The sequence below is a fragment of the Typopeltis vanoorti genome, chromosome 22 (genome assembly GCF_054136105.1).
Source record: "Typopeltis vanoorti isolate ZY-2024b chromosome 22, IOZ_Tvanoo_1.0, whole genome shotgun sequence".
In the NCBI taxonomy this organism is placed as follows: Eukaryota; Metazoa; Arthropoda; class Arachnida; order Uropygi; family Thelyphonidae; genus Typopeltis; species Typopeltis vanoorti.
In genome coordinates, this window is record NC_143570.1 from 65498042 (window position 1) to 65518142 (window position 20101).

Sequence of the window (20101 nt, forward strand, 5' to 3'; positions counted from 1 at the left end):
TGTAGTAAAATATAAAACAAAGTTTTAGTATAAAAAACTGAGGTGTATTCCACAGAAATTTGCTTTCAGTTTTCAAACTGCAGTTGTTAATTTCAGGTCAAAAGTAATCAATACTGAATGCCAGTTTTTGGATAAGTTTCTCATAAAGAAATATTATAATGTTGAAAGAAACAGAAATGAGAATTACATATTACCTCTTTCCTGCTTATCAACTAAGCTTTGGAACCAACAAACCTTCAGTCTATCCTCATAAGGAACATTCCACAGACTAGTCATTTTGGTAACTTGACTTTGAATTCTGACACTTGCACATCCCCCATAAACTAGGGTGGCCCAAATTCAGATATGACCATATCAAAGCCTTATGAAGAGAGAGAGATAATAACCTCCTTATCTCTATTTGTCACTGTATTCTTCAACATCTGGGTAATTCTGTCCACACCACTTCCAAATTTCTAGCCTAGCCATTTCCTGCATTTCACTTCCATCCAAGTATTCATAGAGCCCTGTGCCAAGCACTAGTTGCATGCTTTCATTTAGATTATATTCCACCACCAGCTTTAATTCATCCCCATTTATTCCAATTTATGTAACATAGAATTCTGATGAATGCCTTTGCAAAGGCCAATAGCATTATGGTCCATTTCTATTATACAGTTCAAAACTGTCACTTAATAAATGGATTCTGTACGTATTAGTACTACTCAATAGACTCCTATACACAAACTGAGTCATCTTGCACAAAATAGAATGCAATGGAAGAATCATATCAAGATAGCATCAGACACCTATGGGCATTGGACACATGGTTGTTGGTATCATGCTCCTATTTTACTAACCTTTGCCCTCCCATTCTGTCTGAGTGACTGTGCCACTTTAGATTAGTTCTGCTCGTGTATTACTGAATGCCAACAATAAATGTTTCTTTCTAGTATTGTCATTTTTAATATGATTCTGCCAATAATGCCATCTATACACTCTCCTAATTTTTATCAGAACCTCATACCTGTAGTCTCTAATCTCTGATTGGCTGTTATTTCTAACTCTCAGATCCATAAATTAAAATTGGTTTGAACACTGTTATACTGCTAATTTAGTATACTAAATTGAATTTACAATTTTAAATGGTATTTTACTACAATGATAATTTACCACAGAGGTTTGAAGTGCTGAGCAATAAATTATTAGCATTTTATCCTCGTGCAACTGCAAATCATATGTGAACAGTTAAGAGGATTCTGTGCTAAAATTTTTAAGTCTGAAAAATTGCAATTGGGAAAGAATATGAACTGGATGATTTGATATAAGTACATCAATACTTGTAAATAGTCCACCTTATGCTGATTCCTTTGAAAAGAAAATATTCATGAAAAACAGATAGCCATGGCAATTTTTTTGATTTTTCAGCTTCACTGAATTGCTTCAGCATTTTTTACTGAACTGAGTAGCATATAATATATTACAAGAAATTATTATATTCTTGATTTTATAGAGGTAGTGGATTAGTTGGACACATCCAACTAATCAACTATCTTATGAAGGAAGTTTTTCAAAGTTAAAATGTATCAAAACAGTTTAAGTAGTCTAATATCCAGACACCGGAAAGTATTTAAGCTCGCATGAACTTCAAACTAAAAACAAATCTGTGTTTATAGTTTAGAAATAATATTTTTTATATTAATTACAAAAGTTTTCTTGAGTGTATGACCTATAATTTGATAACATTTAAAAAAAAAATGTTATCATAGGTCAACTTATAGAGAACAAATAAACAGTTGAAAGGTGTGCTACAGTAAATTTCTTTTAGAAAAGCACTAATGTCATGGGAACTTCAGCTATGAATATACTTGTTGTATATTCATAGCTGAAGTTCCCAAATATACAACAAATGTTTGTTACAACAGGAATTAAGTGTATCAAATGTTAGTTACAATAAAGTTAAGTGGGACAGTTTTGAAAAGGTTATCAGTTTGTGGGTAGGAAAGAAATCTCACTATAATTATTATTGCATAACACCCTCATGAAGTGCAAGGACTCATTCCATGAGGGCAATCTACCTAATCCAGCATCTACCACCAACTAGTGAATTACTGTTTGTTATTTGGGTATATTCACTTTTATAACAAAGTAGTAACAAATTTCTATTTTAATTCCTTCAAAATTGGAAATTATTTAACAAAAATAAAATTAATACTCTGCACAATTAAATTCATAATTTGAGGGCAAAGTTAATCAATAATAGACTGTTCTGTAGGCTAATAAATCCATTCTGAAATTGAAATTTCTTCCAAACAGAAAGAATAGAAGTGCTTTTGACACAATTTCGGTGTAATTCTATTTCCCATTACTAATAATTACATATAGTGAATATTACATGAAAATTGCTGACATTAATTCTATGCATTTAAATACTGTAACTTGTGTTTCATTACTAACTAAAGATTGCAATTTTATCTAAACTTATCCTTAAGTACTATCTGCATCATAAGAAGCAAGAGAAATTAATGAAATTATTACACAAGAATTTTATATTAAAGGCTGTTAAATGACATGATTACAGTTATTTCATAAAAAATATACATTACACTTCCATCCCAAAACTTTTTAAAAAATATCAACATGTAAACATGCATGTCAACTTTCATTTGTGACCTTGCAAAGCAGTATGACTCCCATAAGAATAATATATATCAGTGTAGTATTCACATAAAATTAATCTTTATAAACAATAACAAACTATAAAAATTATACCTAACTCTGAACAAAATTTCATTTTTACATATAAAACTATTTTTATCAAACTTTTTAAAATATTAAAATGTTTTGCAGTTTTATTATAAAAATAGTTACCACACTGTGACTAGTACTTAAAGATAGTAATCAAGCATTATTATATAACTGAGATGCATTAACTGTTTCAAGAGTTTTCAGATGCAAATTTTGACATTCTGTCAGTTTATGAAGAGTTTCTTGATTGGCATTTGCCCTAAGAACACTATTTTCATACTCCAGGAGAGCTATACGATCCAAAAGTTCAGATATCTTTTCTTTAAGAATATCTACTTCTTCCCTCACAGCAAACATCAAGTGGCTTTTAACAAGATCCTTGAAAAAAATTGAAGCAAAAAATACCATTTTTGGGTATTATTATTAATAAAAAAAGTATTATTATTATTAAAAGAAAGAATAAATATCCAATATCATTTTATAGCCAAGTAGGAGAACAATAATGTTTACCATTGAAACTCAGTTATGAGAGTTGAAAGTTTTTCACTTGTTTATAAATTAAATTAAACATGCCAAGTAATTATATTCTTGTTTAATCCTTTATCCAAGTGTAAGCAAACAAAGTTTGTGCATGAAGTGTTTTCGTGACTAGACTACTTGTGTATATACACTAAAGACGTCATGCTTTTCATTATAGGATACTGAGACAATTGATATGAAGTTAAGAGTCTCTATACAGAAAGCCTAGTTATGAAAATATTTCATGTGCACACTTTGTTTGCTTGCACTTTAAATTAAAGATGCCAAGAATATAATTTCTTGGCATCTTTAATTTAACTTAGTTAGGAGAGCTCATAAGAATACAATTTTTTGCATAAAAGTTGTCTTGGTATTACATTAATTCAAAGACAAGCATTCATTTTAGAAATTATGGACTTGACAACCGTATTATAAATAACTATTTTAATTTCCCGACGTTTCGACCTTCATATTAAGGTTATCATATGGAGTATACACAAATATACAAAGACAAGCTGAGTATGCTGAAGTGACAATGATTTGATCAATGGTTATTCTACTGGCATGACCTTTAGTGAAAATATAATACATATTAAAAAAAATACAAATAAAATAAAGAATTAATTAATTAGAAACTAGATCAAAGCTATATTCTATTTAAGATAACATCAGAGAAACCTTCTTTCATATAGATGGTTTTCTTACAGTAACAATGATGTCCTAATATAACATGACAATTGTTATATTAGATTTAATATTTGGATTATCTACAGTCCTGTTTATAGTTAACTCTTAGGGAGAAAGGTTCCATGGGTAGAATATGTGCCTTCCATATGCTTGGGATTTTTAGACCATCATTATTGTTAAGATTAGGGTGGTTGATAAGAGTCTCACAGGCTTTCTTGAATTTATTTTCATACCATGTTTTGGTGTGATGTAAACAACAGGTGCTTTTCCAGTCAATTCTATGTAAAGTGTTCAGGGCATGATCAGAAAGGCAAGCTTCACTATAGTTATTATATTTAATGTGGCGTTTATGTTCCTTTTGTCTGATAGTAATTGTGCTGTTTACCCTATACATGGTAGATTGCAGATGCAATAAATACAATATACTCCAGGGTAGGCAGCAGAGAGAGAGTGGGTCTTTGGATGAGTTAAGCTTTTTAATTTTACAGGAGGTTTAAATGTGGCTTTAGGGTTGTATTTCTGTAGTATTCTGTTTATTTTATCTGATGTCCCTTTAATGTATGGAATGTTTATAGTTTTATTGTAGTCTAGTTTAACTTTGTTTTTTAATGAGGTCTTTGTAGAGAATTTTGTTGATAGTGTTTTGGCTGTAACCATTTGTTAGGAAAGTACTGCTAATAACTTTAAATTCATCTTTAAGTGCTTGTTCATTGGAGCAAATCTTCAAAACCCTGTTTCTTGGAGTATTAATGACACCTAGTTTTTGTGTTAGCTAATCTACCTATATAGAGGAAACAGGACACATGATTCCTATCAGACAAAAGGAACATAAACAACACATTAAATATAATAACTATGGTAAAGCTAGCCTTTCTAATCATGCCCTGAACACTTTACATAGAATTGGCTGGAAAAGCACCAGTTGTTTACATCACACCAAAACATGGTATGAACGTAAATTCAAGGAAACCTATGAGATTCTTATCGACCACCCTAATCTTAATAATAATGATGGTCTAAAAATCACAAGCATATGGAAGGCACATATTCTACCCATGGAACCTTTCTCCCAAGAGTTAACCATAAACAGGACTGTAGATAATCCAGAATCTTAAATCTAATATAACAATTGTCATGTTAAATTAGGACATCATTGTTACCGTAAGAAAACTGTCTATATGAAAGAATGTTTCTCTGATATTATCTTAAATAGAATATAGCTTTGATGTAGTTTCTAATTAATTATTTTTTTATTTTATTTGTATTTTTTTTTTTTATATATATTATATTTTTCACAAGAGGTCATGCCAATAGAATAACTGTTGATCAAATCATTGTCTCTTTAGCATACTATGTGAAATGTAACTCAGCTTATCTTTGTATATTTGTGTATGCTCCAGATGATGACCTTAATATGAAGGTCGAAACGTCGGGAAATTAAAATAGTCATTTATAACACAGTTGTAAAGTCCATAATTTTTAAAATAAATGCTGATTGCCATGGAACACTAAAAGAAAGGTCAAAGACAAGTATATTCACCCATGTTTTAACTGTTTTGCACTGTTGATTTTTATCAGAGACGAAGCAGAAATCCTAAGAGGGCAAAAGACCTCTTATCAGTGGAGTCACATTTAAAAGTGTATTTTTCATAAGTAAACTCTCAGTCTATTAATAATAATAATCATTATTACTCTATATACTTTTGAAAGTTTGTTTCAAAAGTGACTAAGGGCAGAGGTTAAATTCAGCTGGGGCCCTCCAGGAGAACATTTTTCTGTTTTGTGACTTTTCTCTCTTTACGCTAATTATGCCTACATTATTGTGTTATTATTCAATAATTGTTTACAGTTTTGAATGTGTATATAAAGTCAACATCAACAGTCGCCTGATTACGAATGTGTGATGAAAGGGACGGGGAGATTTGGAGCTTCCTGTAATGCAATATCTTGTAGAAGGGAGAGAAGCGAGAATCGAGCAGAAGTAATAAGTACAGAAGCAATTATTAGAAGTAAAAGTGAGAATTCATTGTGACACACTGTAGAAGAACAGAACCTTTTAGCTTACGAAATCAAGCGCAGTGTGTTTCACACTGCATATCATACTGCAAAGCATAATCGTACTTTTGTAGATCATCCAAAATTAATTCATCTTCAGATTCTTAATGGGCTATATGTGGGGCATGCTTCACATAGTAATGTGACATGCACTGAGATAGTGAATCATACTGCAAAACAAATGAAACACAAAATTGTGGACAGCAGTGAACCACAGAACCAAAATTTCTACTATTCTGGATGAAAGTACACCCATATCTAACCAGACTGTTCTAATAGTGTACATACAGGGTGCAATAAATGGTGGTGATGTTACAACACTATTCTTTGATTTAATTCAATTAGAAATCACCAAAGCAATAGACATTAAGAACTCACTAATGAAGTGTCTTGAAATGTACAATTTAAAATAAAAAAGATCCTGCAGGAAATTCAAATTGTATTATGTATGGATGGGGCCTCTGTTATGCTAGGGAAATGAGCAGGTTTGACAACATTAATGAAAGAAGATTTTCCAACAATTTTAACATGCATGGATAGCCTTATGTGTTTGTCAGACATGTTGTAATAAGTTTCACGGTATGATAAGAACAAAGATGGTTAAGAAAATAACTATTTATTAACTTAAAAGCTAATATTTCACTGGTATTATATCCAGCATCTTCAGAGCACACAACACAAAGTTTGTTACAAATGCAAGACAACCACAATCCAGTGTAACAGTGGGGCTAGTATAAGTGATTGCAGCATGCAATACAAGACTTAAAGTCCTAATATGGCGCCATATAGGTTAAAAAAAAAAAAAAAAAAAATTCAAGTTTTGAAATAGTAGACCAAATGATAGTCTTAGAAAGTTTGAAAAAATATAAATTAAAAAATAAAAGTAATAAATATTAATTTGGTCTTAGGATGACTGTCTCCCAAATCTTTGGTAGATTTATACAGCCATACTTGTTAAGGTTTGGAGTATGTTTTAAGGCTTCTATTGATTCCAGGAACAACCTCTCTGACTTGTAGAAGCTTCTGTGCATTACTTTTGTTTCTTTCCAATTGATTCTGTGTGCAGGGGTATCCAAAGCATGGTCTGCTAGACCCGACTTACCATAGCGAAAGTGTCGGATATATTTTTTGTGTTCACTGAGGCGGATGTCCACATTTCTTCCTGTCTGTCCGTAGTAAGCTTGATGGCAAGAACAGAGCACTTCATAGACACCTGGATGTGATAAAGGAGTGCATTTGTCCCACACATACAGGGAGATACTTACACAAACAATCACACCATTACCCTTCTCAACAATATGGTATCTTAAAAACACTAACCCATAGAGCTAGAGCAATCTGTTACAATGACATTGCTCTCACTGCTGAACTTTCTCACCTACGTCAAACCTACTTAATCAATGGTTATAATCCCCATAAAATAGATAACATACTAAATGATACCCATAAATCCCCTCTATCTACCACAGAAGACTACAACAAAACTATCACCATCCCATACATTAAAGGCACATCTGAAAAGATATCTAGGGTGCTTAAACACCAACTACGCACAGTATTTAAACCTTATATAAAATTAGCAACTCTCATCCGTTCACCTAAGGACAAATGCACACCTTTATCACATCCAGGTGTCTATGAAGTACCCTGTTCTTGCCATCAAGCCTACTATGGACAGACAGGAAGAAATGTGGACATCCGCCTCAGTGAACACAAAAAATATATCTGACACTTTCGTTATGGTAAGTCGGGTCTGGCAGACCATGCTTTGGATACCCCTGCACACAAGATCAATTGAAGACTATCAAAAGAAACAAAAGTAATGCACATAAGTTTCTACAAGTCAGAGAGGTTGTTCCTGGAATCAACAGAAGCCATAAAACATACTCCAAACCTTAACAAGTATGGCTGTATAAATCTACCAAAGATTTGGGAGACAGTCATCCTAAGACCAAATTAATATTTATTACTTTTATTTTTTAATTTATATTTTTTCAAACTTTCTAAGACTATCATTTGGTCTACTATTTCAAAACTTGAATTTTTTTTTTTTTTTTTTTTTATTTTTTTTTTAACCTATATGGCGCCATATTAGGACTTTAAGTCTTGTATTGCATGCTGCAATCACTTATACTAGCCCCACTGTTACACTGGATTGTGGTTGTCTTGCATTTGTAACAAACTTTGTGTTGTGTGCTCTGAAGATGCTGGATATAATACCAGCGAAATATTAGCTTTTAAGTTAATAAATAGTTATTTTCTTAACCATCTGTGTTCTTATCATACCGTGAAACCTATTACAACAATTTTAACATGGCACTGTATTAATCATTGCTTAGAACTTGCTATGCACAATTCAATGAAAGATGTTATGACAACAAATCATTTTGTGGTGTTTCTTGATAAGGTATATTTAACTCTCAGTATGTCTCCAAAGAACTTAAATGAATTAAGGAAATGTGCAGAACAGTTGTTCTGCAGTCTCACCAAAGTAGAAAAGATGTCAACTTGTTGGGTTGCATCAAGTTTTCAGGCTGTGAATTCTATTTGGAATAACTATGCATCATTGCACAGTTTCTTTACACATGTAGCTCACGATGGAAATCGACATTGTGAAGAAAGAGCAACATTTCAAGGGCTAGCCAGTAAACTTGAAGAAACGTATTTCATAAGCAATTTAGGAATAATGATGGATACGTAATCTGAGCTTTCTAGCCTCTCAGAATCTTTGCAAAAACAAACTGTGACGTTACCTAGAGCAAACCAACTCCTGCACAGAACAAGAGAAGTATTATAAGGTCACAAAGAGAGAGGAGATATTTACTGGAGGGAAGTTCAGAAAGCTACAGAAGCAAATCACTTCAAAGAAGTTCCCTTGAAAGTATTTGGGGGTAGGAACAACAAAATGGAAATAAATAAAGAACAATTTTATGAGAGTATAATCACAAATTTGACAAGACGATGCATGGCAGATAAGGATGCAAAGTACCCAGAAATAATGAAATTAGTTTTACCTGAGTAGTGGCCAGATAATATTGCCATGGACTATGGTGAACAAGAACTGAAAGATCTGTGATTTGTTTTCCCTGTTATTGTGAGATAATTCAATCTTATAGGGATTTTAAGCACAGTGGAGGTAAGCATGTGTCAGACACCATGAAGAAACTTTTCAAGTGTATTGAAACAATACCAGTGAGCAATGCAGAGTGCGAGCGGGGATTTCAGCATTATGAACAACATTGTGACACCAACAAGAAATGCGCTCATGGTTGAAAATGTTTCATCTTTGCTGACAGTAAATAGTTGTGGTCCACCAATTTCCCACTGGGATCCTCTTCCATATGTTAAACACTGGATGTCCCAATGAAGAAACAGTGCCCTTGCTTATTGTAAAAAGAGACTATGCAGAGACAGACAAGTCAAAGGAAGCCTTGTAGAAACTATTGTAGACCTCCTGCAACTGTTAATTAAGGGTAAGCCCAGTGGTGGGATTCAAATAATTTAACAACCGGTTCGCTGCCGTAAACAGTTTTAAGTATAAAAAAACGATATACCGAAAGGTAGTCTATTATTTCATAGAGTTAATACTTAAATAAGAACAATAAAAGGGTATACACAAAACTAGATTGTTATAAGAAAGCGTTTTAAAATATTAATGAAAAAATATTAAATAATAGCTGACAAAAAACAATAAAACTATTTTTTTTTTAAATAACGAAACCTGTGGTGCGATCATAATTAAAAGAAACATATGTATTAACCACAGTGAAAATTATTTAATTGTAACATTTCATCCTAAGTATCTTAGGACATCATCATCAGTACAGTAATTTAAAACAATAATAGGAATAACATACAGTTAGGGCGTATGATTACAATAGAATCTCATTAAACGTGCGTAACATGTTACAAAAATAAATAAATAAATAAAAAATAATTATTTAACACAATTTTGTATGACAATTTCCCATACTTTAGGAATAGTAAGAACATCTTTGTGGTTTAAGTTTGGTCTGTGTAGTAGGCTTCCGAACTTTCTTTGTATAAACATTCATGTTTATATAAAGATCTATGTAAAGTTTAGACTTTACCCAATGGATCCTATGGTTTGGATTTTCAATGCCATGTTGAGAGAGGCCAGATTTCTGCGGTTTAAAAAGATGAATGTGGTCTTGATGTTCCGAGCTGCGTTTCTGAACAGACCTACCTGTCTGTCCAAAGTAAGACAATTTGCATGAGCATGGAATTTCATAAACGCCAGACAACATCAAAGGTGAGAGTTTGTCCTTAAGAGAAGGTAACAAGTTGTAAATTTGGTTGATAGGTTTGTAAGTAGTGGCAAAATTGTATTTCTTCATAATTTTAGAAAGATGTTCGGAGATGCCTTTGACGTAAGGTATGGGAATCCTATGGACTTCTTCCTGTCTGGTTTGATGCGTGGAGAAGTGACTGATGATTTTTTCAGTTGTTTTCGGATTATATCCATTTAGGATGGCTGTATTTTTGATTACTTCTAATTCCTGGTTTAAAGATTCTTCAGAGGAGCAGAATTTGTGTGCTCTGGAAACTAGTGATTTAATGATGCCAGACTTCTGAGATAGATGATGAGCAGAAGAATTGTGAACGTAGCGACCTGAAAATGTAGGCTTTTAAAAGCAATAGTGCTCTACATATTAAATACCTTAATCTATTAAATCAATCAAAAAAGATCATTAACAAATTACCAACGGAGAAATGAGTAGTCAATTTATCTAACCGTCCACTAACAAAAGATGAATTAAATGTTCTAGCAAGAGGCCATAAATTTGCGATTTCACCAAAATGTTTCGCATATTTAGACTTCATGCATAATATAGAAAGAAACGTCAACCATCTCTCCAGTATTGAAGCCAACAGACTTCGATTTGAAGTAGCTAAAGTGATCTACAATGCCAAACCTTCAAAATTAAATATCCCACCATCAGAATTGAAAGCTATTGTTTCCTTAAAACATAATAAAAACAATCATTACCAGAGCTGATAAAGGAAATACCACTGTGGTTCTCGATACAAACTCATATGACTGAAAAATAAATTTACTTCTTCGAGATCATAATACTTAAACCAAATTGGTTTATGATCATACAAAACGTCAACTCAGAAAATTAAATAAGCTACTTATTTAATGAAGAAACAATCAAAAAACTTAAGACATACCATGCAAGACCTCCTAGAATTTAGGGCTTACCTAAGCTACACAAAACTAATGTTCCACTTAGACCCGTCGTAGACTGTAACAGCAGTCCAACTTACAAGTTATCAAGATTCCTAACCTTCTTCGCCCTCACATAGGCCACTCAATCTCTTTAATCAAGAATTCTGCTGAGTTTCACACAAAAATTAAAGACATTCAACTATCAAAAACTGACTTGTTAATCAGCTTTGACATCGTCTCCCTCTTCACAAACATTCCCCTTAAAGCAACAATAGAATTACTAACTCAAAAATTTCCATCTGATACAATTGAATTGTTCAAGTTTGTTATTATGTCAGGTTACTTCACCTGGAAAGGTCAAATTTACAAGCAAGAAGAAGGAACAGCAATGGGATCTGCCTTTATCACCAAACCTAGCAAACTTGTTTCTAGAACACCTTGAAGAAAAAAAAAATATTCACTTTTGAACCCAAACTAAAAATTTGGTTAAGATATGTCAATGATGTATTTGCAGTCTGGGATCATCCCGAACATGAATTACAACTGTTTCTAGATAAAATTAACCTTCTTCCTCATCGCATCAACTTCACATTAGAAAAAGAATCTCCACAGGGTATCTCCTTTTTGGATTTACACATCCAAAGAAAAGAAGATGGTTCCATCGCCATGTCTGCCTTTCGCAAGCCTACATTCTCAGGTTGCTACATTCACAATTCTTCTGCTCATCATCCATCTCAGAAATCTGGCATCATTAAATCACTAGCTTCCAGAGCACACAAATTCTGCTCCTCTGAAGAATCTTTAAACCAGGAATTAGAAGTAATCAAAAATACAGCCATCCTAAATGGATATAATCCGAAAACAACTCAAAAAAATCATCAGTCACTTCTCCACACATCAAACCAGACAGGAAGAAGTCCATAGGATTCCCATACCTTACGTCAAAGGCATCTCCGAACATCTTTCTAAAATTATGAAGAAATACAATTTTGCCACTACTTACAAACCTATCAACCAAATTTACAACTTGTTACCTTCTCTTAAGGACAAACTCTCACCTTTGATGTTGTCTGGTGTTTATGAAATTCCATGCTCATGCAAATTGTCTTACTTTGGACAGACAGGTAGGTCTGTTCAGAAACACATCTCGGAACATCAAGACCACATTCGTCTTTTTAAACCGCAGAAATTTGGCCTCTCAACACGGCATTGAAAATCCAAACCATGGGATCCATTGGGAAAAGTCTAAACTTTTACATAGATCTTTATATAAACATGAACGTTTATACAAAGAAAGTTCGGAAGCCCTACTACACAGACCAAACTTAAACCGCAACGCCATTCTGACTATTCCTAAAGTATGGGAAAATATCATACAAAATTGTGTTAAATAATTTTATTTTATTTATTATTTTTTTTTTTTGTAACACGTTACGCACGTTTAATGTGATCCTATTGTAATCATGCGCCCTAACTATATGTTATTCCTATTATTGTTTTAAAATACTGTACTGATGATGTCCTAAGATACTTAGGATGAAATATTTACAATTAAATAATTTTCTGTGGTTAATATGTGTGTTTCTTTTAATAATAAAACTATTATTTAAGATATTTCCATATTGCTTCTTGATTGGCATCCTCACTTGCAATTTTCTTCGCTTTTATCCGAGCATCATCGGCTGTGTGATTTATCCTTAACTGCCTTTTCACTGTAGGAGTAGGATCCCATTCCTTTAGAGGTTAGACTAATAGTCATTGTGTTTGATATATTAGAAAGTTAGGCGACTTCTCTTCTCTGAACACATTATGTTCATCTTTGAAAAACCCCTTTCTGATTCTGCTGAACTTACAGCAATTGTTCTGACAATATTTTTAGCTCTTTAAACACTTTCAGGAATTGCATAATTCTGGGAATTTTTTAAAATGTTTTCCACGAAATCTTGATAATCATTAATATCAATTTGGTTAAAAATGTCATTAAATATGAGCAATTGTTCTTCAGCTGCTTTCCATGGAACTAGTACTTCTTCAATATTCCAGTAATCTGGCTCCAAAAAATTGAGAAATTGTAATTTATTCCTATCTTGAAATTGGCTACAACTTGCTTTAAATGTTCACAATCCATTAGTCTTTTTTTCAAATTTTATAAAACATTACAATGTTTTATAAAAGTCTTTTCCGAGGAAGCCCGAGAAATTGATGATTTTCTACAAATTTTATATTTTTGAAGGTTTCTGAAGTAATTAATTCATCAACTTTTTTTTTTTTTTTTTGTATGGACCCTTTTCCTTTCCAAGCATTTGAAATGCTGTAATAGATCTTATCACGAGTTTTTCAGCCATTATTATGTCTATATTTCTTGCTTGCAGTGCATTTGAAAGAAGAGAAACTTCGTTCAAAATATTAATCATCAATGCCAATTCAGTTATAAAATATATATTTTCAAGACGGGCAGCCATACCTAAGTAATTCTTATTTGAATAAAAATAGTGATGTAGCGCTGGATAAATGCGCCACACGGCTAGGGTTGACCTTAAACTACAGACAGCCCATCTTGGTCTCAAAACTCTACCAATCTTTATAATTTCAATTCCAAGTTGTTCGGATATTTTGGAAAGTTCAATTTGGTTCTTACTGGATTGATGAAAAATAATTCAAGGAGAACCGGTCTACCAGTCTGGGACTTGGGGGGTTGGACGCCACGGGGGTATCCCCCCTTTCGAGTCTTCACAATTCAAGAACTGGCCTAACCGGAACTAGGGGGGTTGGGCGCCTCAGGCCGGCAATTCCCCTTTCGAGTCTTCACAAATTCGAGTCGTCAGAATTCAAGGAGAATCGGCCTACCAGTCAGGAATTCTGGGGGTTGGGTGCCATAGGCACCAGGTAGGAGGAATCCTCCCTTTCAAGTTTTCAAAATTTGAGTCATCAGAATTCAAGGAGAACTGGCCTACCAGTCCGGAACTCGGGGGGATGCCGTAGGCGCAAGGGAGGACAGACCCTTTCGATTCATCAGAATTCAAGAACCGGCCCACCAGTCCGGAACTCTGAGGCTTGGGTGCCGTAGGTGTCAGGGGAGTCTTATCAATACATATTTTAAAATGATTTACTTGCTTTATTTCCTTTAGTGAATCATCTAAAACAAGATGGAGGAGGATTTTCTCCCAAGCATAACGTTGGCACCATCAGAGCAAAATCCTATTCAATTTTTTTCTAGGTAGTTCTTAGTAAGCCCAACATTATTTAAACTTTCCATAACTGAAGAACATATTGTCTCTGCATCTTTTTTTCCAATTCAACTAGTTCAACGAAAATTGTTGGTGATGTAACTGAATCCTCAACTTGTAAGAAAAGTATAATAACTGGTTTGCAGGATATCGTTTAAGCTTCGCCAATAATCAAACATATTTTCAGATTACTTTCAATAATTTTATTAAACATTTCTTTTTTAATTTACTTTGCAATGAAATCAACTACTTTCACAGCAGTTTTACGAGAATGTAATCGTATTCCCATATCTAATCCATTTTTAATTTGCACTTCTATCTCATCTTCTATGTCTGAAAACGGTTTACATTTTTTGTCAGCCTGTAAACTGTATTAAATACTCTACAAGTAGTGCTTAAATATTTCTCTTTACAAATGTTATAACTTTTGATGAAAAATGTTCTTTCATTTTTTTCCTTAGAGAAGCTCATTGTGTCTCTTTATTTTATCCTGATGCCTCAATCTGAAAACATTTCCGTTCTTTTGACACATGAACACTTTTCTCTTTTATAAAGTCATATTTTGCACAATACTCGCAACCTAACTTTTTGTTAGAAATTACCAGCACGTCATATTTTTCTTTAAAATTGTTATATCGTTGCACTGTCCAGCATTCAGGAAGATTATTTTCAATTTTGGAGTTATCGTTTTTTATTTCAATAATTGACGTGCTGCTTTCTTCAAGTTGGAGTGGTTGTGCTTGTGACTGTTTTGTACCAAGGCCAATTCTGATACAACAGATTCCTATTTTGGTTTCTAACTGAAAAAATCTGTCAAACTTTATTGCCTTTTCATCCTTTTAAGGCTACAGCAAAAAAATTTTAAAAATGTTTCATTTTAATATATTATAGAGTAGAAGCGGAGATGTGCTTTTATATTTGAATATATTTACTGGTTCTGTCCACATGTGGTCATATCATAAACTTTTATAAACAAAGCACTGTGCTTATACAGTACTATTGATAAACATCGGTCAGAACATACATTTCTTCATTTTATCGATACTAAACGAAAATTTCTTGGTGAATTAATAAATGGCATAGGCCAGTGGTGGCGAACCTTTTGATGTGCGCGTGCCAAAAATTTACAAATCGAGTTCCTGATGTGCCGAGCAGTTTTTAATAGGGGAAAATTAATAGAAAATTAATCTAACTTTATTTATTTATTTTATAATATATACTTTTTTTTATATTTTATAAATAATTATTATTTATAATAATTTATAATATTATTCAGTAAACTTGATTATTAAATTGATTTTAATGATGTTGGTTTGAAAAAAAAAAGGTAGTGAGAAAAATATTTATGCATTGTAACTCACCATCGAAGTTAGCTAAGCAGGGGAAGCAGTAGAAGGATGTCAACATCTCGAGGAAACGCTTACCATATTCCTTTGAAAATAACTCGCACCCCAGATTTCATTTTACTTTACGAAAAAAGGCATTAAAAAGTTTTGCACATACCTCGCACATGAAAAATGTTTAAATATGTTCAGGTCGAGGCGATAGTGACTCGCTCCCCGAGGTTAACAACACGCCCTCCCCGACAGCCATTATACTGCAGATGCAAGAAAACAAGTAGTTTTATTGTATCCCTGAATAAGGTACAGAGCTCTTTTGCAGTCTGTGTAATATATTTCTCAACAAATAGTGCAATTAAGGGAACCCTGTAACCCCTAGAAGGCGCGTCCTCTGGGTGGAGGATAGGTGAGCCCACCATGTATGTGTGTGTGTGTGTGTATACATCTATGTGTGTGTGTGTATATGAATATATGGCGGGGTGGTCCGAATATACTGAATAAGGACTCGTGGACCAACAGGGCAATCATCTTGATTGTAAGGGAAGTTGCACACCCATGGACCCCTAGCTGGATCTATCCTCTTCTTCTACTTTGAGGAAGATCCACTCACTTTAATCTTTCCTATAAGGCCTATTCAGCCAACTCTTCTTATTATATGATCCTTATGCTATTAGCGTACTCGATGGCCATTGGGTCTTTCCATTTCTGACCTTAGAACTGTGTCCCCTCTATAAACGTTTACTATAATTCTACTCTATTCTCCTATAATCTACTCTTTCCCCTTCAATATACCCTATTCCTCCTATGGGTTTAAATTTGGAAGAAGGCTAGTTCAGAAGCCTTAAGGTAGCAGCCCTACCACTGAACTATTCCATCGTCAGGCTAGTCACCTGACATGGAGAACATAATTCTACTTTTAAGCTGACAGAAGAAGGTAAGTGGAATGAATCTATGGAAAACGACCCTGGAAAGGAAAAGGTAAAATGAAAATGGAAACGACAAAATATAATACATATAGCAAACTGGAATGTAAGAGGAATAGCATATAAAGATATAGAATTAGACCAACTTTTTAATTAAAGAAATTTTAAAATAGCAGTAATCACTGAAACAAAAAAGAGATTAAAAGGAACCATGAGAACCGAAAATTTTAATGTGATAGATACAGTGGAGTTGATAGAGACCAAAGAGCACAAGCAGGAGTCATGATTTGGATTCATAACTCCCTTTCAAAATATTATAAATTATGGAATGAAAGAATAATATAAGCTAGAATAAAAATAAATAGAGGTTATTTAACAATAATTGGTTTATATGCCCCAGAAGAAGGAAGAGAACAGGATAACATTGAATTTTATAATCAGTATATGAATACAGATTAATAAAAATGATTATATAATTTTAGCAGGAGAATTAATGCAAGAATTGGAAACACGAAAATTAATAATAATATAGGAATATATGGAGAATATACTCTAAACAGGAATGGTAAAAAACTGATTGACTTTGTAGTTTATAATAACATAAAAATAATGATTTCTTTCAATAAATATAAAGACATACATAAATATACTTGGGCAGCCAGAGGATGGAAATCAATAATAGATTATTTTATCTTAAATGAAAAGACAAAGTTTTCGTTAGATGTTAGAGTTCACAGAGGATATGAAATAAGCAGTGACCACTTCCTCATTAAAATAAAATTAAGCTTACAGCCTAAATGGCTACAAGTAACAAAAACAGAAAAAAATTTAAAACATTTGTTTATAAAACTAGACTATTAAATGACACAAATATACAATGGCTATATGAACAAAGAATTAACCAATATCTAGATAAAATAAAACAAAATGAAGAAATAGAATGGCTTAATATAAAAACGATACTAAATGCAACAGCAAATGAAGGATTAGGAAAGACCAAAAAATTCATTAAAAGGAAAAAAACTGAAGATATGGGATGATACAACCAAAGAAATAATCAAAATGAAAAAAGAAGACTATCATAAATGGTTAAGCAGTAAAAGATTAGAAGATGAAATAGGACATAAAAGAATAAGAGTCATAGTTAAAAGAGAAGTCAGAAAAAGACAGAGAATCATGGAACAAATTTGTTTCTAATTTAGAACATGATTTATATAAAATAAGACCCAATGTATATACGATTTTGAAAGAACTAAATGCAGATACTAAAGAAAACATAAAATTAAACACTGAATTGAAATTAGAGGAACTTCTGAATTTCTACACAATTATGGACAGATAAATATTTTAAAAAAGACAACTCGCAAACATGTATGGAAATAATGGAAATGAAAAGGAAATAACTGAAGAAGAATTAGAAATCAGCTTGAAAGAAACAAGAAACGGAAAATCACCTGGAGAAGATAAGCTGGTTCAGAACTGTATAAATATGCAGGAACAAGATTCCAAGAAAGACTCCTATTATTTTTAAATAAAATTTGTACAACTGGTAACCCCCCAATAGAATGGAAAAAAGCAATTGTGATTCCTATCTTTAAAAAAGGTAATAGAGATGACCCTGAAAACTATAAAGGTATAAGCATACTAAATTCATGTTACAAAATATATAGCAGAATGTTAAATAGCAAACTAATAAAATATTCCAAAAACTTTATTTTAGAAGTACAGAATGGGTTTAGAAAAGGACAATCATGTATAGACCCAGCCTTTTGCCTAAAATTAATAATAAAGAAAAGAAGAGAATACAATTTAAAAACACATAATGCATTTATTGACTTTGAAAAAGCATTTGACAAAGTTAAAAGAAGCTTTTTATTCAAAATATTAAATGAAAGATAAATACCAAATAATATCCTAAAAGCTATCATAAGTATATATGAAAATAATCAAATACAAATAAGATTAAATCACGAGCTATCATATACGAGAGAGATAAACCAAGGGGTCCGATAGGGATGTCCCCTCTCAGCAACTGTTTTTAATATTTACCTAAATGAAATAATAATAAAATGGAATAAAAATTTTCATCAAGGTATTAAACTTGCTCCTACTGTGAACTTAAACACTCTCCTTTTTGCCAACAACCAAATCATAATTACAAATTCTGAAGATTACTTACAGAAAGCTATTTTAGGTCTAAATGAGATAGCCAAAGATTATGGTAATATAATATCAAGAGAAAAATAAAAAAAACTATAGCCTTTAAAGAACAAGATCCAGCAAGAACTAAGACAGTAATAGATAACTATCTATTAATAGTTATAACTAATAAATAGTTATAAATAACTATTTATTAATAGATAACAAGATCTTAGAACAAGTGAATTCATTTAACTACCTAGGATGTATGATCACATATGAAAATGAAAAAGATATAAACGTAAAAATTGCAAAATATTTTAAAATAACAGGTGTAATTAACACCTAAAATAACAAACTAAAAGTAGACAATACATTAGCCCTACCAGTCTTATTGTATTGAAGTGAAATCCGGACATAATAAAACAAAAAGACAAAGATTAATAACAGCAGAAATGAAGTTTATGAGAAAAACGGCAAAATATATTCTATTTGATCACAAAAGAAATGAAGAAATTATGAAAGAATTAAACCAAGAATCAGTAATGGAAAAAAATTAAAAAATTTAAACATAAATGGATGGAACACGTTCAAAGAATGAAAATAGAAAGATTACCAAAACAAGTCTTAAAGTACAAGCCATTAGGAAAAAGAAAACCAGGACGTCCTTTTAAACGATTCAACGATGACTTCTAAGGCCGGAACAGGCCATGCTATGTGCCTAAATCCATGATATGCATGATGATGAGATACAATTGGGATAAAAGCAGCGCTAACTAATGAATCACATGTTCCCTTCTCACAGAAACTATGCTGTATAGACTCAAGCAAAACCATGTGTTGCACCGGAAACACAGTATCTAACTAATAACTATTGTCCAATTTTTCAATTACATGAAATAAGTGTTTGTTTTATTGCATTTGAAATTCTCATTATTATTATTATTATTACGGTGACTCCAGGGAGTCTTGGACTCATCGAGGGAGGCCCTAAACATCATGTCCACACAACTATACGACATTCTCACAGTATCTATCATACCTTGCCTTGAACTCACTCACCGTCATAGTACCCACAACAGACTCTGGCAGCTTATTCCACTCATTTACCACTCTAAAAGTAAAGAACCCAGCTCTAACACCCTTGCTAACCACACTCTTGCACAGCTTCCATGGATGTCCCCTAGTCCTCCCACAACCAGTCCTGATCTCAAAAATATCCTCTGAATTAATCCTATAGAAACCCTTTAGCAATTTGAATGTCTCAATCATATCTCCCCTTTTCCGCCT

General features: G+C 32.6%; 1 protein-coding gene across 2 annotated transcripts in view; it reads right to left on the reverse strand.

Annotated features, from left to right (window-relative positions):
* The window catches only part of LOC150094466 (uncharacterized), a 260807-nt gene that overhangs the window by 61618 nt on the left and 179088 nt on the right, over positions 1 to 20101 (reverse strand). Inside the window, exon 4 of one of the 2 annotated variants that reach the window (XM_090411971.1) lies at positions 2129 to 3105. The exons of the other annotated variant lie outside the window; for it this stretch is intronic. Within the exon in view, the coding sequence (XP_090268097.1) occupies positions 2881 to 3105 (225 nt within the window). The 3' untranslated portion in view covers positions 2129 to 2880. Of the gene's footprint in view, positions 1 to 2128; positions 3106 to 20101 lie in introns of those variants that run through there. 2 annotated transcript variants of the gene reach the window in all.